At 39.5% G+C, this 21,385-nt stretch overlaps 1 protein-coding gene across 1 annotated transcript in view; it reads left to right on the top strand.

Annotated features, from left to right (window-relative positions):
- Positions 1 to 21,385, top strand: part of sgip1a (SH3GL interacting endocytic adaptor 1a) — an 82,793-nt gene that overhangs the window by 39,122 nt on the left and 22,286 nt on the right. Inside the window, exons 4-10 of the mRNA XM_044360825.1 lie at positions 10,809 to 10,872; positions 11,718 to 11,742; positions 13,733 to 13,795; positions 14,717 to 14,780; positions 15,810 to 15,985; positions 18,824 to 18,832; positions 20,707 to 20,718. Coding sequence (XP_044216760.1) covers positions 10,809 to 10,872; positions 11,718 to 11,742; positions 13,733 to 13,795; positions 14,717 to 14,780; positions 15,810 to 15,985; positions 18,824 to 18,832; positions 20,707 to 20,718 — 413 coding nt within the window. The remainder of the gene's footprint in view (positions 1 to 10,808; positions 10,873 to 11,717; positions 11,743 to 13,732; positions 13,796 to 14,716; positions 14,781 to 15,809; positions 15,986 to 18,823; positions 18,833 to 20,706; positions 20,719 to 21,385) is intronic.

Raw genomic sequence — 21,385 nt, 5'->3', positions numbered from 1 at the left:
CAACCATTTCATAACTTCTCCTGATACTGAACTGCTGTGTAGTAATGCAGTATCCACTGTGATGATTAGTAGAAAGGAACAGAAATGTGACAATGCGATAATTAAAAGGTGAACTTATCGACGACGAATCCACTCAGCTATGGAGGTGTCTTACATTAGTTTTTTTGTTGTCTAGCCAACAGCTAAAACACCCAAGCAGCTTTAGCCTTGAAAACCAGACAATCTCACAAGTGTGGCCTCACTGATCAATAGCAGGCCTGACATGAGGCAGAAAACATTTCTGTCCAATTATCTTTTGGAGGCTGATTTCAGGTTGTTTTCATGGGCAGCACAGTGGCTCAGTGATTGGCACTGTTGCCTCACAGCAAAAAGATCCTGAGTTCAAACCTTGGCTGTCCCAGGTCCTTTCTCTGTGGAGTTTGCAGGTTCTCCCTGTGTTTGCGTGGGTTTCTGATGGGTGCTCCTGGATATGAATGTTAGGATTAAATCTCCTTGGACAGTTGAGGGTTAATATTCCTGTCAGTGGCCCTGACCAAGGTACTGGCAAAAGAACTGGAGTTGGGCGCTGCACTGCGGCTGCTCACCACTCCTAGTGTGTGTATACACTAGGATGGGTCAAATGCAGAGGATCAATTTCCCCACAGGGATCAATAAAAGTACTTCTTTTTCATACAGCCATCACTTCCTCAGTCTCACACCACACTAATAACCATCAATGATTTTTTTTCTATAAATTTCAGTATGTTAGTTAGAACCTATCAATAATGCAATTATTAAATGTATTTATTTAGTAATTGTTGATCTCCAAATAGACAAAACTATTTATCTGTAACTGTGTTTTGCCAGTTTATTATGCAGGGCAATTTCTTTATGAAAACTTGTATGAGAATAAAACTATTACTGTGAGGAATGAGGAACACCGGGCTCATTTAGTGAGCACACAGCATGCTGGTGATGGAAGCTGGTATGTATTAGGGAGCATAAATTTGGAAAAAGACAGCCAAATAACACTGATGACTTTACTTTTTCCCAGCATATGTTGAATGACTGCTGCTCTACCTGAACTAATTGTTGAACCTCTTCTCACCTCAGCTAAGTCAGTGTGCCTGGTAACTGGCTATGAAAAACAACATGCATAAAAAGGGAAAAAGAGGATGTTTTTCTCTCCTTGCTATTTCATCCTCCTATGGTAATGGGGTTCCGCTGGGTGGCTGCAGATGACATTTCTGGGTTCTGTCAGATTAATGTGGATGAAAGAAGAAGGAAGGATTTGTACTTTTTGTTTTTTCCCTCGGTGGCAGCTGTGGTGATCTGTTTTGATAGGAGAACATGACTGAAATAGCTGAGGACTCGTCTCCAGGGGAGAGTCTGGGGCCTAGCAGGGGTTTTGAAAACTGTAGACTGGCAACACCCATACACACACACTGTTTTCTAGAGACACTTTAAGGGGCTTGTATGAAAAAAAAAAAAAAAAAAAAAAAGTTGCCCACCAACTCTAGATCACCCTCAAGTTGCAGTCATACACAAGTTTCAGGACTGCAGTTGAGAAGCTTCAAACTACTTTCAGTATCTGCAACTGTAGAAAAGACAGTATTATAAAGGGCAAAACAATGAAGTGTGTTTTCAAAAGAGTTCAGAGCAATGGTCTCTGCTGATTCACATGAGCTCAAAATCTCATTTCTGACTTGCTAATGCTTTGAGAGATATACTTAAACTGCAACAGCATGTATTTTTAATTGCATCTTGCAGACAGAACATCCAGCTTCATTATACATCACATTACCTGGTAAGAAAAGACAATTAATTTGCTGTTTATGGAACAAGCATATTGTAGAAAACCGTAGACATGTCTGCCAGTGACATGGGCAGGAGGGCTTTGAACATCAGCTGGAGGTGCAGAGGGTACTTGGTTCCTATATCTGCCTCTGGTCTATGTGAATCTTGTGTCAATAAATGGAAAGACCCATGGAAAATACATCTTCTCCCTGTGTCTTTGTGCTGAAAATCCATGTTAAAATCCACTTTGTTGGCTCTTCAGCAGGTTCATTTGCCACACAGTCCTTGGTGGATGCTATTTGGAGCCTGGAGATGTGAACCATGAGTGCTAGCTGTTTATAGGGACAAGAGTGAGGGAGGGGTGATGGGAAGAGACAAAGATCAATAATGGGGATAGAAGAAGAGATGGACAGAGATTACAACGGGTAGTAGAAGTCCTTGGTTTTGTTATACTCCTATTTAAATTTTAGGTTGAAAAAGTAACCTGTGGACCAATGACAAGTTATTGTGCAACACGAACATCCTACAATAAACAAAACTAAGATAGTAAATCACATTACATCAGTAAGATGTCTCCCATTGCCGTGTTTCAAAAGTATTAAATATGATTCATTTTGATAGCTTCCATACTCTATACTTAAAATATACTTGAATATATAATAATACAATTATGTAACATGCAGTTATAATTTATTTTTTATCAAAGCCCTTCTCAGGACAATTGTTGCAAATTACATAGAGCAAATGCTATGATATGTAGCAATACTCTTCTACAGTGATGAAACATTTTTTCAATTAACTAATCATTTATCTAGCAACATGCTTTTCTTTTATAGTCAATTAAAGATTTGGAGATTTAGACAGTTACTCAGACAAAACAAGTAATCTGTACAAATCACCTTGGGCTTTAAGAAATTGTGATGGCAATATTTCACAATTTTCAGACAGTTTATAGGGTAAATAATTATTAGATTAATAGAAAAATGTCTACAATTTAATGGACAGTGAATTGTTAGTTGCAGCCTTAGTCTGTTATTAAATTTAAAAAAAATCTATGCCTATTTATCTGTCCCTATAAAGTTAAAATATACCAAGATAAATACATACATGTGTGATACATGTGCACAGATGGATGCATCACCGCCATCCTGGTGTTCTCAAACATCTTTTGTTCATCTCCGCACCAACTGCCAGCATGCTGCTATATGATTTCTGGCCCTGACCCACTTTCCTTAGAGGTGGGTGACGTCACACGATGAAACATCTCTTTTTTCCTTTCTCTTTTTTTTCCAAAGGGTGCATCTGTGCAACAAAGCTGACATGCACATTCCAAATCAGATGGTGTGTGTGTGTGTGTGTGTGTGTGTGTGTGTGTGTGTGTGTGTGTTTGTGTATGCACTGTATAAAATGTTAGTGCAAGTGTTACAGTTGATAGCCCACAGTGCAGCCACCTGGACAGTACAGTCGAGGCCTAATTTTAGCATCTACAGGAACAAACGCAAACTGACACCGTCTCTTTGTCTTTTCTCTGCCACACTGACACAGACTCTCTCACTGAGAACTCACACTTGCATGGAAACACACAGCAGGGCTGCAGGTGATTGCTGTCAATGGGCATATCTGGAGGCTCTCTTATGCCATGCCCCTGTATCTTTCTGTTTTGTGCTGCCAGTTAATGAAAGGGGGGCATTTCCACAGACAGCATCTCTCCTCTCGGCTTCTTCTGTTAGGTTTCTTCCTCCATCTTCCTCCAGGCGGGAATGTTAGAAAAGTGGTGGCTTAAATCCTGAGACTAGCAGGAAAATATAGGTTAGGAAGACTGAAGAAATGCAAGTGGAGATATGTATTGACCGACAGTGAATGCGCACCGCCTTGTTTGTGTTACACATAAAGCCCAGCATAGTCCATGGAATTGTGTCTTTGCAAGTGTTTGAGTCTCCTAAATTAGTTGGCATCACTCTACATAAATTAGATCCTCAACACGCCGCTTCATATTTAAAGGCTGATTCTGAACGTGCAGCATGATGGTATGTAGCTGCTGAAGAGGAGCATATGGTTTTCGTCAGCACATCCTGAGTAAATAATTACATCTTTCTTAAATCTCCTCTGCTCTGCCTTTTTTAACAACACACCTCAGTGTTGAGCCCCCTGATCCGATTTTCAGCTCCGAGCATGTCCGCGAAAACAAAACATGAAATGAAATGGAGGCTGCATTTGTGCGTTCTTGTGTGTTTAATCTGCACGTTCACATTACTACACATCAAGTGTCTCCTCACGATATGAGAACTTTTTTTTTTTTTTTTGAACCTCAGCATCATTGCAGGATTGTGAGATCATTGTTAGTGTATCTGCCAGACTAGAGCAGCATATCTTTCCTCACCTGCCTCTTCCCCCTGCTGCCTCTCAGGGCTGGAAGGATGGATGAGTCACTGCAACAAAAGAGCCTTTTAAACCTCCTTTTTGTAATATGCCTGTCTGTCTTTCTGTTTGTCCACTGTATGTATCAGTCTGCCTGCCTTCCTGTCTTACTGCTCGCTGTCTCCTCGTCTTACTTACTGTTTCTTACAGCTTGTCTGCCTGCAAGGTTTTTCTGTCTGCTTGTTTATGTGCCTGCCAGCCTTCGTCCTGTTCCACCAATTACTTGTCTCCTTGCCTGCTAACCTGTCTGCCTGCTTGTCAGTGGATCCACATGCTTCTCCTCGTGCTCAGTCAACAGCTTGACTCAATACCCACAACAGCCCGACGCAGTGTCTTCACACTTAAATTGTCTCATCGCTTGCTCCCATCTGAGCATGCTCTGACATGCATGCCTCACAGGCTTATAAACAGGAACAGGTTTTTTTTTTTTTCCCCATCCACTTCTAGAGAGAAATATAAACAATACAGATACCGCATTAGATAAAGAAAAACCCAAGGCTTCTGTCTTTTGGTGGGTCTTTACTAGTATAACAGCTTTCTTTGTTGCTTAGTTATCATAAGGAGGCAACAAATTAAGAGTTAAAGAAATGAATGATTCTCAAAAATCTCCACAATGGACAGAAAAAATAGTGTCCCTTGTATGTTATTGATGTAAAAATGACTGTTGTGTGACTTTATACTTGTGAGCGGTGACACAAAATATGATGATTGGTTAGAAATCTCAATTTGCTGCTCACTATATAGTGAACTGTTGAGTGCCTATTATATACGGTATAGTGAATGGGTGAAAGAGGGAGCGATTGCATACACAGCCCAAAGGTTTAACCGCAAACATCCAACACTTCTGCTTCTAAATCTCAATGGTGTATTATCGTCCCCTCTACTTACTATGCACAGCAGCACAGGTCACCCATTCAGAGTTTGGAGTGGCCTGGACTGGTCCGCTCGGCTGTGGCTGGCAGCACAAGCTGTGTGCTTGTGTGGTCGGTTGGCCGATAGAGCCTCTTCATCTCTTCCCCCTTTGGAGCAGCTCGTTAAACAGTCTCTGCACAGAAGTGAGGGCCTACACTGAAAGAGTGTGTTTTGGTGGATGTGCAGTAGCATACATTTTGCAACTGTGTGTGTTTTACATTTCTATGCATACATGAGTGTGTGTGTATGTGTGTCTCCAGAGCATGCTTCCAGTGTTTCTTTGACACTGTAGTGATTATAGCTGAGGCTAATGCACCGGAAACCCCTGGCAGAAACAGACATGCATAAGCCAACAGGAAATCACACAATAGAGGCAGGGCACATGCACGATCCCAACTCTTAGGTTAAGACTAAACTCTTTCTTTTTTCTTTTTTTTTCTTCAGTTCATTGGCTGCTTTAGATGGAGTCATTATTTAGAAGAAGTGTTTACTTTAGTTCTTCAAATCAGAAACAACATAGATTCCTTGTGAAGATGCTGTTTAGAAAAGAAGATGAACTTGATGAGAGCTGAAAAGTTTTCCCTCAAAATCAAATCTGTAAATTGGATCGTTCAAAGATAGAATTGGCCAACAAACACAGATATGAACCCCATGCTCCCACATAGGAACACTAAAGTTCAACATCACTTGGCATGTTTTCTAGGTGAATTTGCTCAAGCTTCCTCTCTGGAAAGATTTCCAGAAATTGAACGAGTATTGTTCTGCCCTGAATCTCCATCTGTTATAAGCTAGTGACGTGTAGTGTGTGACGTGTGTTTTTACAGGACAACTCCCAGGTGTAAATCTGATGGTAAAACCTTGAAAAGAGCTCTTGTGCACCTGCACTCTATTTAATAATGGGAGAAAGGTATAATTTCAGTGTTTTTAAGGTGGCTCTTTTTATTGAAGCCGGTGTCAGTGCCAACCACTTCACGTAGGTTGAAGGGTGGACCTCTCAGAGCTGAGAGAGTGTAATAATAATAACACTCTCTCTGCTGTTCTGGGTGGTGTTCCTCCGCCTGAGTGTTTTTCTTCTTGGGACCTTTTCTAAAGTTAGCATCCCACTTGTCCAAGATTAGCCTGAACTCTAGAATCTAAACTCTTTTCAGAGACCATAGAAATATTTTTTTGGAAAGTATTTTTTTTTAGAAATGACTATGGAGTCCCACTGACACACTAGATAGAAATGTGTGTGTTGTTTCAGTAGGTGTCTCCCAGAATAACATAACTTTGGAATGGCGCCGGTCTGTGCACTGCTACCCTTCAGTTGTCTTGTAAATTTTTAGGATTGGCAGTGTCCTGTCCTTTGGCTTCTCTTAGAATTACATTACTGTGTCTTGAGAAGAGACCACTAATTACGTTTGCACTTGTACTAGCATCCTTCTGAACGGAAGCCATTAAGTCATTAAACAGCGTGTACCGCACGCCCTGTTATTTCCCGCTCCGTCAATTAACCCCTGCCACATGCGTTCATGTATTCTGTCATATCAGCGTCATCCAGTCAGATTTAGGTCTTGTCTTTAGTCCAAATATGGAATTGTCATTTATTGCATCAAGTATCTGTTCTGCTGTGTGTGTCTGTGTGTTGGTTGTTTGTATCAAGAGGGATCACAATTTTAAATCTTTGATCTGAGGATTTAAGCTGTATTACTCTGGTTAATTATAATTATAATCCTTTGTGTGATGTAATTCCACCCTCTTCACCTGATAAAAATCTGTAGCCCTACCTTCTATACATAAAAGTGCATATATAAAGAGCATATATGCCATCAGGCAAAAGGGCAGCATGCTGGGTCTACATATGCTGCTCTCCACTGTAAAGCTGTGCCTGTTTTACCTTGTTTTCTAACAATCTGCCAGGGGTTGTTTTTGTATTTTAATTTCCCCCCCAAAAAAATTCACAAAGAACAACCCAATAAAATTAAATAAAACAAAATAAATTAAATAAAGAGAGGAGGAAATTACAGCAAAAATAAGATTTAGTGTAGTAATAATGCAGATTTTAATGTAATGTAGTGCTGAGCACACTATCTTTCTCTAGCCTGGGTACAGCTGCCATGTGCACACAAAATAGTCTTTCATTAGCACAGCTGTAAACCTGTCGGATGTTACTTGGGGGCAATGCTGAATTTACAAGAGAGGGAAACAACCTCAAAGGAGGAAAAAGAGAAGAGGCCAAGAGAGGGGACAGAAATGTAAGGTACTGATGACATGAACTTTAGCCTGAAACGAGATGGCCTTGTAAACAAATGTGAGTCTGACAAATTGGATTAAATACAACCTGCTGAAATGAAAGTGCAGTTTAAGAACAGCCAAAACTCAGAATTTAAAAAAAAAAAAAAAAAGTGCAAGTTTGTATGCCTTGATGGTGCCTAAAGGGAAAAAGAAGAAGCTAGGTAGCACTTACTGTAACTGGGCCACGACAGCGGCAAGACTTTGCTTCTTAATGGCATCGGGGATGAAATCAATAAATAAACATAAGATTTGAAGAAGCAAGAGAGAGAATTGACTCAGAGATCCCAAATGAAACTGCAAACGCTGTGACTGAAGTGTTGAGTTTCAGCTAGACGCCAAATTAAAACACTTTTAGGGTTGATCCAGACGAGATTAAATCGGACTCCGTGGAGTAAAAGGAGCGGCAGAGGAGAACGCTCTGTCAGTCGATGACTTTGTAGAAGGAACAATCAAAGCTCCCTCCCTCCATTAAGCTACGCGCTGAGAGAGCACACTGCGTCCTCATACTGAGACGCTCTCCGACAGATGCCTCGCCGAGATCTGTAGGAGGGAAACTGTCGAGCCAAAGAATGAAAGAAGAAATCTTCAGTCTGGCATGTCTGAAATGAAGCTTCCAGTATTTTGGGGGAAAAATAAAACTTAATCACAATTATGGAGAGGACGTGTCTGTGTACAGTGTGTGTACACAAGGTTGCAAATTTTCAGAATGAGCTAACAGCAAACAACACATACACTCACAGGCACCCACACAAGCCGTATGATATTTTCAGCAGTCTCCTTACAAAAATATTGTCCTTATCAAAAAAAAAAAACATGTATTTTTAATGGTTGACTTCCTTTCTCAAGGCTACCAGTTATTAATTTTCCACTCTACTCCAAACTCTGAATTGCTCAGTACCATGAACACTGACACTGGATAATTTGCAAGCTGATATGTTAGTATTGTATGAAGAAAAATATACACCAGAGTTTTCGCCTTTCATCTTTCATCATAAAACCAAAGCTATCACACGTTATTTTTGTATGCTTTACACTTGTGCTATATTTTTGTCCCTCTCCCTCTGAGTCATGACTTTGGTAGCTTTTAACGAAGCATGCGCTGCCGCCTAACACCTGATCACCTAGTGTCCATGAATATTCACCAAGCCCCGTGTCTTAATGTGCGTGCATGTCTTTGCATACGCTGCAACAAATGTGTATGCAGACGTGAGTACGTACTTTTGTGGACTGTTTGACTGTGCAATGACAAGCCATTGTGTATACTGTATGTGCTTGTGAATGTGCCTTTTTCCTCTGCGGTGGGACGTTTATGTGAGCTGTGACAGTGGCCATTCATAGGATGCAAGGCCAAATACGTTAGCCGGATCAATGAGAGGGTATTTCTGGATGAGACTCTTCATGGCCAGCAGAACTTTCTGGATCGATTTCCCATTTAGGCCTCAGACACGCTGGTGTAAATGTTAGTGTAGTAAAGGAATATCAAACCAAGGGAAAAAAAAAGAAAACAGACCATACACACTTTCCATGCACGTACACAGGTATAGGTATGTGGCTCTTTATGGACTCTTATTTGATGCAGTTGCCTCTTGCCCAGCACCCTCATGTGAAACTTTTTAGGTAATCAAAGTAACAATCATAGTATCTTTATTTTTAGACGTACACACAGAGCGCACACACATGGCCGTGTATTTTATTACTTTGCTACAATGATGACATTTGTCTTTAATTCATGAGTAGAGTCACTGGTGTTGAATTTGAGTCCAAGGCACAGATCAAGAACACGATTGTGATACCTTGTGTGTGTGTGTGTTTGTGTGCGTGTCTTTGTGTGTGTGTTAGAGAAAGGTAGCATCAGGTTCCTGCTTTAGGGCTCGGTGTGTGTCTGCATGTGGTATGAGGAAGAGATAGGTTGGTCAGATTATGTGATGAGTTCACAACCAGACAAGGACGAGGAAGAATGAGAGTCAAGGAATTATCAGAGAGGAAATGGAGGGGGACAACTGGACTTTCATCTTGGGTAAGAATGAGCCAGGGGCGTTTGTGATTAGGTTATTCAGCGTAGTTGTACATGGAAATAGTTAAAATAAAAAATAAAAATTCTATTGGAGAAGTGGAATAAATTCAAGATGTATTGTGGTTGAACTCCCTCAGAGGGAATAGGGCAAGATTTGATTGGATATTGTTATTCCACTCAATTTCTGAATGGAATGAAAATAGAAATTAAAAGGGGGCAAAACTAGTTTAAAAAATTAAGCAGTAATTCTGTGAATATCCTTTAATTTTGCAAAAATAATATTCACAAAGAACAACCCAATAAAATAAAAAACAAAAAAATAAGAGGAAAGGACTGTAAAATTCTGTTATAATGTAGATTTGAATGTTATGTAGTGCTGAACTTCCTCTAGCCTGGGTATAGCTGCCATGTGTAAAATATGTTATAGTGTAAAATATAACACTATAATGTAATGAACTTACGGAACCTGCTGTTTGAGCTGATTTTGTTTAAACCATTTGCTGGAAATTGCAGTTTTTTAATGCTGTCCAGAGTTATGTTTTCATGAAACCTGACCTGGAGTTGTTGTTGTTGACAAAGGCGATGTGGAAAGCTAGAAAAACTAGAACAACCGAGCCATATCTGCAAATCTGTGGCGGAACTGAATTTTCAGTTTGTTGACAGGAGAAAATGTAGTGTCTGTGTCTAGGTCCAGAGTTTGTATTTGGAATCTGCTTGTTTACTTAAGGCCAATAATTGACTTTGTTTAACCATAGGAATAGAAGTAATGGTTGTGCACATACTCTCACACTAGTTGCTTTTAAGGCACAATCATAGTTTTATATTGCTGGTTAGTGAGCAGCTCCGTTAGAGCAGCTGGAAATCAAATGTATTGTTCAAGACCACACAGTGACATGAAGATTTTGGGGAACAGGGAGAGTGGGACTTGTTGAATTTTTCAACTAAATTTTTGTTAAAGTGAGATCCGAGCTGGCAATCAAATGGCTACTTGATACATCAGTGCACTCACATGCTGTTGGTAACATAATAGATTGAAGCTTTGCATATTACCAACCGTGTGACTGTAGTACTGTAGAGGGTCTTCTGTGCTCCATGCCAATCTAAATTCTTCCTGTTAAATGCTTGGCACATTGATTTTGATGGTGCTAATGGATTTTCTTATCTAAAAATAATGCCTTGGTCCATCTGCACTGACCATGAACACAGTTAGTTCTGAGAAAGTGTATCCCTTCACACCACTGCAACAGGTCACTCAATAATACATAAAAACCTTGCCTTTAATGTCCTGTGTTTGATAGATGCTGGACAGTTGACCCCAAGTACCCTTTAACACACCCACAAACCTCACCTTTTAGTCTCGTCTTTGGTGTCTTTTCATGCAATAACTCACTATTTACCTTTTCTTTCTTCTCAGGATTGAAAAAACGTACCAGGAAGGCCTTTGGGATACGGAAGAAAGAGAAGGACAATGACTCCACGTAAGTCCTGTTCCTCCTTCCTGCTGTACTGTATGATCCAACACAGAGCGTATTAGTCGTTCCACTGCTGAGAATATTTACAATGGTGCTCAGAAATGGAGCAGACAGCTGCTGAAACCTCTGAATTGGTTTAATATTTTATGAAGAAAAATTGGTAAATGCCAGCAGGTCGTGCATATACATTACAGCAGAATAAAAGGATTAGAATAAAGTAAGAACAATTACAGGATTAGTACGAGGTACAGTTCTTGTCAAGAGAGGTTAGACTCCTGTTTCCATTAATTTCGCACAATCTTAGAGGCCAGCAGCCACTGTATAAGCCAAGAAAGTATATTATATTTTCTGTATTATACTAAACTGCCTATTTGACATTTTATTATGGATCTATAAAATAAGAGGCATAGTTAAAATATCCAGTACATGCCATTGTTTGCATACAGCTGGTGTTATGTCTATCATATCTTGACAGTAATGTTCTGAAATCATACAAATATAGTATGATCAAAAATGGACTCAATTAGATAAATTATGAAGGACTTTGTCAGCCTGCTGAATCTTTCTTTGTGTGATAATTTTCCAGGAGGGTTTAGCCAATTTGTAACTGTGCATGAGACACTGTAGATTTACTCTAAATGTTTTGTGGTGCTGTGATGTCTGTGGGAGTGTGATTTGAGCGCGAATAAGTGTGCGAGTATGGTTGTGTGAAAAGGTTTTCCTTGAATGCCTCTTTTTAAATATTTCGGTTTGACTAATTAGCAAAGCACTTGATTTCAAAATGAGGAGCTTACATGTTAAGAGATTTTCAAATTCTGTTTTCTCCTCTCCTTTACTTTCATATCTCACAGGGGGTCTCCAGACAGAGAGGGAGGTGTAAGTAACAGAAAATATTTAATGTATATCATCCAATTCATTCATTTGTAAATTACTGTTCAGTCTACGAATGCAGTGCGTTATTACTGGAAGAAATCGCATTTGATGGCTGTGAGGTACTAAATTCTAGTATTTTCCAACCTGGACCCTAGTTTACCATCATTTTGGGTCTAAGCGACTAATGGGGAAAACATTTTTAGGAATTGGTCCAGTATTGACTGCAAAACAGGCTGCAGTGTAATCCTTGGGGGTAATTTCACCTGTAAAAGTATTTCCACTAAAAGTGCTGGTTTTTGCCACTGACAGGCTCAAGTTGTTATTATATGTGTCTGACGATGAAAGTAAACACAGGAACTAGCCACCTGTAGCGGCATTAAGGCTAACTTTTTAGTTTCCTTACAGTCCAACCACAATGAAAGTCAGCCTCATACATATAAACGAACCGGCATGCGTGGATGAATATGTGGTTGACTTTACATACTGTGATTCCACACACAGTTACATGCTGAAATCACATTTTTCTTACCATGTGGAGCCGAACGTTTGTCCCTACCGGCCTCGCTCTTTTCATCCAGTTGATTCTGTGGAGGTGAAACAGTCTCCAGGACGACAATGTTGATAAACACTGTAAATCCATTTGTATTAGTTAGACAGCTGGGATTATACTCTCATCCGTGGATACATCGAGATTTTCCGAGTCTGGCAACAACAGGTACCACTCTGCAGGAAAAGTTTTCTTCTTCGCTCGTCAAGAGAGCAGTGGCTACAGGAACACTAGCAGTTTGTCCGAGGTAACCGTTACTGCACGTTGTCTTTCCTGACAGGCCTGTTGCCTTTCTGCCTCCATCCCTTGTTTTTCCTCTTTCGGTTGTTTTAGCTCCTCTCTGTGTACTCTGGCTCAAATAAATAGTTAGCCAGTCACAGTAAAATGACTCACAATCATCCTCATAATAGTCAAAGGGATAATCCATCATTACACTTGTTTTTTTTGGTTTCCTTACAGTCTAACTGTGGTGAAAATCAGCCTCATACATGTAAACAAACCGTGCAGATGAATATGTAGGTGGTGCAGTAAGCCAGCAAGCTGTCCAGGGTATAGATCCCTATGCACTTACAGGTGGCTAGTTCCCATGTTTACTTCTGTTGTCAGACACTCATAATAACAATCTGAGCCTGTCAGTGGCAAAATCAAGAACTTTGCAGTCCGTTTTCGCGGGCAGTACTGGACCAATTACAAAAGTTTTTCTCCCCATTAGTCACTTAGACCTAAAATGATGGAAAAATAGGGTGTAGGTTGAAAAATACCAGAATTTCCAACAGTACCAAAAGTTTGGGAACACTTTCCTATTCCCTTGAGAAAGTGTGTCCAAACTTTTGACTGATACTGTGCTGTATATAAGCCACTTCAGTGAATTTCAACAACAACGAGTTAAATAAACATCACACTTTATTTTCTGTGTTCTTTTCACTTGCCAGGAACCCCAAGAGGTTGAATCGGTACTGAACTTAGCTCTAGTCCTAGAAGTAGACTTATCTCTAGAATAGTGTAGTATGTAGAGCTTAGACTGGTTAGCTGTCCACTATCTTTTCATTAGCACGCTCTCTGAGAAGGTTTTGGAAAAAAACAATAAACAGTATATTCCCCTGGGGTAGCTTGAAGAGAACTAAAGCTTGAAATATTTTACAGCACTGTTTGGAATATTTGCAGCATAAAAATAATCATCATTATAGACCATTAGTAACCACGTGGAGTTTAATTTATGTTTGCAGAAAACAAGCTAAATGTTTCTAAAATGGTATTTAATTTGACCACATTAGGAGCTGCCAACCAGAAAGAAAGCAAAGCAGTGCCTGTTAGAGTAAATTAGGGGAATGTGGGGTAATTTGACATGATATGGCATCCAGAGTGCACATGCACATGCAGAATGTATGTACTACTGTATCTTCAGCGTCTGATGGGGTTTTTATTGAACCATTTTTCTCTTCTCAGTCTCAGAAGAAGACCAATGGGACCCCCAATGGCTTCTATGGAGATATTGACTGGGACAGATATGTAAGTAAAAACCCTGATTTACATTTTTTTAATTTTTTTAAACAGTTCTGATCTGGTCATTCAGCACATTCAACAACAGCTAATCTTGTCGCTTTGTTTTTATCTGCATGGACTGAGCCTCCAGTATAGTATTGATCTATATTATAGTAAAATCAATGTGTCATTGACAAGTTTGTACATATAGCATATTTAAAGAGACTTTACATAGTAAATCTACTCGATGGGTTTCAACACATTCTCATACTGAAATGACAGAATAGGTCTATTTCCACTGACTTCCAAAACAACATATATGAGTGTTTTCAGCGCCCTCTACAGGACAGATGGGGACCTGACCACATATATGCCGCTTTCCAAAATTGTTACAAATCACGGTTAAAAAATAATTAGGCACAAAAACCACTTGGTTAGGGTTGGGGAAAGATCATGGTCTGGGTTAAAATTATCACTTGAAACATGGTTTATACATACAGGTTATGCAACCTTTGTCGTCAATGCAACAGTAAACACCACAACGTTATGGTTTTTAAAAAATGTTTCAGTAACTATAGGTCGTTTTTGCCAGCCTGAATTTTAGACCTATACTTTCGTTTTTCTTGTGAGGACAGGCTGTGGGTTAAACTATTATCATCTGTGACATTGCATTGCTTACATTTTAGATCTAGATTATGACTTTGTCAATATGCTTTTGGTGACGTCTCATTAAGCAGGAAGAATTTGTTATGACTAGAGTGTTATTTATCTGAATACTGTATGTCAGTGGGAACTTTAGCTGGAGCTTTATGAACCTACGCTACTCTTAACCAACTGCTGGTTCACTGTCAGCAGTAGATCATCATACAATAAACATCACAAAGTGTTGCTTATAACATCATACAAGCATTTAAAGAGATCTACATTGATTCACTCTGTGTGTTTCAGAACTGTCCTGAGGTGGATGATGAGGGCTACAGCATCAGACCTGATGAGGAGTCAGAAGAGGGAGATATCCTTAACACTGCTTGATTAGTCATTTGATAGAATTAATTATTATTTGCCAAGTTAGGTTGGCTTACTAAAATTGCTTTGCTTTCATGATGTTAGCGGAGGATTTGTTATATTTGTGCATATTGAAAGGAGATCAGTTTGTGAGGTAACAATCAGTCACAGGGGATGGGCCTCCACCCTTCTCAAATTCTGCTGTGGCTGCCAAATTAGCCAAAACAAATCTATATAATGAAATGATAAAGCACATTTTAACGCAGTTGCATCAAGCTCTACATAAAGCACTTTTTATGTGGCAAAAATGCTTCCTGGTGAGAAATCTACACAAAAAAGACCACTTGACGATGATAAAGCACGTCAGTTGTGTACCAACATCCAATTAACAAAGATATAAATGAAGTTAATAAGGCACAGCACAAATCGGTGTCACGGACGAATGGGTCATCGACGCAGCAGACGTTAACAGGAAGTTGCATTGAGTTGTGAGAATGGTCCAATAACCTCTATGTGAATGTTGGAAATATCACTCTAATCAATACACTGATTTGTTGTCAGCTTGTATTAAGCAGAGGTGATGCTCTGTTTTCTTCTCTGTGACAATTCACCAGTAATACTTCCAAGGTCTCTATTTGTACCAGTCTTTCACCAGAATTCATACATAATAGTGTTTAGTCTTATGTCTGGATTTAAAGCAGTGAGACAATAATTGGAACATTGCAAAATTAAATAGCTTGAACCACAACAATGGACCATATTAATTAAAAACATACAAGGGTAAATGAGGGTAGAAATATGATGATTCATCTTCTACTGCAGAAACACAAGTTTCATAGAAATTAGTTTCAAGTAGAGATTTAAAGAAATTCACCAAGGTTTTAACGCAAATTTCACCAAGGACACAAATCTGACAGAGACCTGGCAGACCTGACAACAATCATATAGGTCCCTTTTATAATATCAATTGTATTGGTCAAACAATATTGACTGTTTAAGGAATTGAATGTTGTTTTCCTTGACACTGTGCTCCCACCTTGCGAAAAGAAGCCCCACTTCTTCTCCTCTGATGAGTCGGAAGAAGAGGAGGACCACAGGAAAAAATTTAAAATCAAGATCAAGCCGCTGCCGGCTGATCGTGTGGTGGCGGTTCCCTCGTTTGATGAGCTCAAAGCCTCCATTGGCAACATAGCTCTGTCCCCGTCTCCTCTGGTGAGTAGCTTTGACAGCTTTCACTGCCCTCTTACTGCTGGATTTTTAATGGAGGGCGGTGTATTAGTGGTTAGATGCTTATAACGTGCATGTGCGAATCACTCCTGCTTCTCGTCTTCATCCTCTTTAAAGGTACCTTGTGGAGATTGTGACCTCTAGTAGTGCTATAGACTTTGTCCTGTACACACGCACAAGGACGCACGTGCCAACAGGTGACGCGATACAGTCCAGCTTATGGATTCACACTATTCCAGTGACCTACAGGTGGCTTTAATGTACCAAGAAACACAGCAATTAGCCGGCAATGGCAGAGAAAAAGAAGGTTGCAAGCTAGTAAACATGGATGTAAACAATGCAAGATTTAAAATACTTTAAAATTGGCTTTGCAAATGTTTTAAGAGGAAGGAAATGCATTCTACTCTTTTAGACCTCAGGGCACACACTATGTATACATTTTGGTGAATAACAAGTCTTGTTTATTTGCACAAAAGCTCCACAGGGCAACTTTAACTGCCTTTTTAAAATGTAAAAGTAGAGAGATACTTGTGCACAGATCTGGTTGTGCATGTGTTGCTCACATTGTCTGAGTGTCTCATATACTGTTTTACCTTTGAGATACAGTGTATAATGTTGTGTGTATCTGTCTCCACAGTGTACAGTATATTCTATGTTATCCCATTGTTTTCTTTTAACTATTGATGAGATATCTTGATTGGATTACTGATTTGATTTTCTTGAGTTTGTACATAATAACAGAACTCATTTGTTTTAACAAGCCACTATTCAACATTGATCAATGTTTCTGATTTGACTCCTATCCTTTACAATCACAATCCTTGACCTCATTATAAGTAACGTCAGGTGATTATATGATGGTTTGAATTCCATATGGATAATATGTGATGCGTGTGTGCTTGAGTGTTTTCAGCGACTCGATTAGTTCGGTGTCATTTAACACGACGCAGATGTCCAACCACAACAGAAACCATCTGACGACGTTCCGCTGCTAAATAGCACGTTGTGAAGCTCTTATTTGAAGTAATGCAGTTCAGCTGATGAGTCCAAACTCAAGCACACATCCCCTTTAAACAGCCTGTAATTAGTAGCGGGGACTCAAAGCAGGCTTTGGCTTCCCCTGACTTTCCAGTTCCCACCCATCATTTCTACATTCTCCAGTGAGGACAGGTAGCCTGGGTGTCCAACTTGAATAATTCAGGTAGGAAAGTGGGCACAATGAAACCTGTGTGTCAGTCTGCTGTACATTGGGATTGTTTGTGGAAATATGAGCTTCGGGCCTTAATAATTCAGTCCAGCCTCAGTGTGTTTACCCACTGACTCTGTTAACCTGATCAGGTGTGAAGGTCTTTTCATGCTGTTAATGCTTATATGCACGTGTGTAAAGATATAGGGAGACATTGGTTGTTTTTTCATCATTTGTTTCGTCACGGTTGCTCTGTTGATAATCAAAATGGTTGCTGATTGATTTTCTGTTGATGGACTAATCAATAAATCAGCTATATATATTTCTGATTTAGTGTATGACAGAATATTAGTGTATTGTGTGTAACTGATTCAGTTTCGGGGTTATATCAATAGCTGTTTCTCGTTGTTTTCTTTGGCCTTTTGGCTAACTCATGCATATTTACAGCAGTGTTTATTGCTTTATACATTGTCCCTGTTAAACAAACCAGGAAGTCTTTGAGATGTTATCTCTTTTACAAAATAGACTCGGCCAAAATGGCAGCATAGAGTCATGTATTGTGTTTTTTTTAGTTGTGATCTGGATGTATGGGGGATTTTATTTATTGTTAGATCAGGACCAGTGATCTGAAATAAGTTTTCACTAGCATCTGAGGAATTCATATAATGCAGTCAAGTCACCTGAACGTTATGCAAGATCATGACACTAGAATTACTGGTCTGAGGTGATTACGACATGGCCATCCTCACCTCCACCGATTCAAATTCGCATCACGTTTGTCTGGACAAAATACAACAACTCCAGCTTTCCCCTCACACAGAAATTACATGAGTCACACAGTCACTCCCTGTCCCTGGCAACTCGAGGTAACCTTGGCTATGGACTGACAATAAAATGGTCTGATGAAAAGAGGAAGAGGGGCCAAATGTTAACAGGCCTCCGAAAGCAAACACTTTACTTCTTTTCACTTCTTTCTAGTTATTCCTTTTCCCTGAACTGATCCAGTAAAACTTTTTCCGCAAACTAAAACATTTATGACTTTCTCCTGTTTTCAAAAACAAAACTCTTACTTGACAACAGCCCACAGCCACTTGAATATCATTGAGGTCACTAAGACTAATAACTGAGAGTCTCTTTTTTTTTTTTTTGCCTTTAAATATGACATTAAATTGACAAGCTCTTAACCCAGCTGTGAGAGACCTGAAATAAATACCTAGTATTATACACATCTAGATACTGAGGTTGGCATGACTGAACTTAATTTGGCGTGTTTTGCATGAATTATTCATATGTACACAAGCTTGTGAGAGGGACATGATGATAGAGGTTGACAGATTTTTCTTAAAACCTCAGCCAGGACACAGTGTCTTCATCATGTGAGGAGGAGTAGTGGGTAATGTGTTGGTGGAAGGATGAATGATTGGCTGAATGCAGTGAAGTAGCATAGTACTACATCAGCTTTATCTGTATGTATTACTGATGTAGTTGATGCTGATGACTGCCTACATTGTACACGAACGCTTTGCTTTGCATCCCCAATGTTAGTATAGTTTCCTCTCCAATCTTCTAACTACTCGAAACTCTGCTTTTTTATCTCTTGTTCTTTTTGCTGCCTTTAATGATGCAAACTTTTGTAGAGGAGTCCGGTAAGCCTTTGCTTTGCATGCTGTTGTGTTAATATATATTTGATGTTTTTTGATTGTGAACTTGTGAATTCCTTTGCTATGCTGAATTTTCTTAAACACGCATTTGTGCATAAAATCTGCTCAGTGTTACTGGAAATAGGCTGTGTAGATATGACGCAAGATATCAAGCCAGTGGGTAATAACTAGGATTTTTTTTATTGGCCCAGCATTTATTGGGCAAATGGGCTGATATCACGTGATTCCCATTTTGGTGTGCGTGTTTCTTTTTGTGATGTTATATGTAGGCAGAATCATGTGCATGTGTGTGACTGTTCAGCATTTTTATGGCACGCACAGATTTGTTTTCCAAGGTACTTGGAGTACATGAGCGCTTTCTTTTAAGTTATTTCCGCTGACTAAGACGTCTTAAATCTGATTTTAATTGGTTCTGGAGTCTTGAGCTTCAAGTTCCTCAGTCCAAATAACATGTCTACAAGGAGTAGAGGAATCGAGGAAAAGGTCAGGGATGGAGTAAAATGTAAGAACTAAAAAAAAGACGTCTTACGTCATATTTTATTCCTATATTGTCCACCACCATTATGACTAGAAATCCTTCATATGGAAGATAAACATCTTACTTTTATGATAGATTCTTCTTATTTCATAATATCTGCCATCAATGTAGCCAGCCACAGTCTAGTCAAGTCCCCTCAGGCAAAGTCAATCACTTCACAGCCCACTGTGGACCTCAAACTGCCACAACTGCAAAATGATGTATCACCCTAGCACCAAAAACCAGCGATGACCAATGTTGCAATATTTAATTTCAAAATGAAACAAAAAAAATATTGTTCTACTTTATTTACATTTTCAGATTTCAAATATATTAAATGGATATATCAAATATATATACAACGATTTCATGGTGTATAATAAATATAGGAGAAAACATTAGCATGTTTGTACAGAACTAAGATCAATGATTGTCACTGACAAAAGCTAAAAAGTCACAGTTTGAGTCTAAACGCTTCCTTTTTTATTTCCTGTTTACATACAGAGGGGTGACAGTGAGTGGCCATGACAGAATGTGTTGGGCTTTGTCCTGCACCAATGTATCCAATGAAATGAATCCTTTCCGGCATGTCCCACCCCCCTGTTGCATCACTTTAATCACTCATGGCTCACTGCACAACTGGAACAAGCACAAGAGTGAGAGATGGAGAGGGAGAGAGGGTTGATGCGAGGAGGACGTGACGTAGGCAGGTGGAGAGATTTCAGCAGAAATTAAAGAGACCAAGGGGGCAGGTGGGAGACAACACAAGGGAAAATGGCAGGAAACTCAAAGGATTAGATGGCAAAATTAATACCGTTTTTAAGACAAAAAAAAGAGAAAAGAGATGGTGATGAACAGTGGAAGATGAAAATGAGGTTAAGTGACTGAAGCAGCTTTGCAGGATATATCCAGTCACAGCAGATTCACAGATGATTCAGGCAAATATCCTCATTTATCTGGAGGTGCTGAATTGCTACTGAATTCTCCTTAGCAACAGAAGATGGAGATGTAAGCACACAAGCAAAACAGGACACGCAGATCAGTGTGAATTAGCTCAGATTCTTGCATAATTATATAGGACTTATTGAGGGATTTGCATTTATTCTCAAAATTCCTTAAACTGCACAAAATATTTCCCAAAAAACCGAAAACAAATGAGCACAAGGACGTCCTTTCTCTATTTATGTTATCAACATCATCTCCAAATCTGACCAGCCAGGCCAAATTTCTTCCTCCTCCTGCTGTCATCTTCTGATAGTAGATAGGATGTATGATGTCTGCTTTACTGATTTGTCACTCTCTGACCAGGTATCTCTTCTCTCTTCCTTTTTGCTGGTCACAGAGACGTAGCCCGGTAAGTTTCCTTCGCTTCTGTGTCCCCGGGGTCAGGCTAAATATCACATGGCTTCTTGTCTTCCTTTTTCTACTCACCTTGTCCTCGGGGTCAGTTGAATAAAAGAGGAAGTACGTAGATGGGTTCAGTGGCTGAATCGATGGGTCAAACTTATTTGCTGATTTGTTTTGACGCAAATATTTAAACGTATAAATAAAGAACTGTACAAATTAAAAAAATTAAAAAATTCCTCAAGATTCTCAAGATCACTAGTGAGCTTGTGCACTTGTTTTTCATCTTAATTGGCTTCATGTTTCCTCTCTGATGTGGGAGAAAATTTGCACTTTTGACAGCTGGACCCTTTGATGTCTTACTTCAGTCACTCCCCATCGTATCTTCTCGTCTGTTCCTGTCTCCTCCCTTCCTTTCCTTCTCTGTCCTTATCTGCCCACTCTGCCTGTCTTGGCCTCTTGTGTCCTGCTCATGGTGAATTCATACATGCAATCACAAACACACTGGTGTTTAAGATACAGCTAGAGAAGCAATGTTGTTGTGCTATGCCTCTCTAACAACAAAATTAATTTCTCTTTTAACACTCTTACACTTTAACTTTATCAGTCTTACACTTTCTCTAGTACAGTAACAAGGGTGACTTGCTCTGGAAGTGTTGCAGTACTTCCTGCTTTGA

Source organism: Thunnus albacares, chromosome 9 (assembly GCF_914725855.1).
Source record: "Thunnus albacares chromosome 9, fThuAlb1.1, whole genome shotgun sequence".
Classification (NCBI taxonomy): Eukaryota; Metazoa; Chordata; class Actinopteri; order Scombriformes; family Scombridae; genus Thunnus; species Thunnus albacares.
Note: the sequence above shows the minus strand (reverse complement) of the source record. Positions and strands in the feature narration are given on the sequence as shown.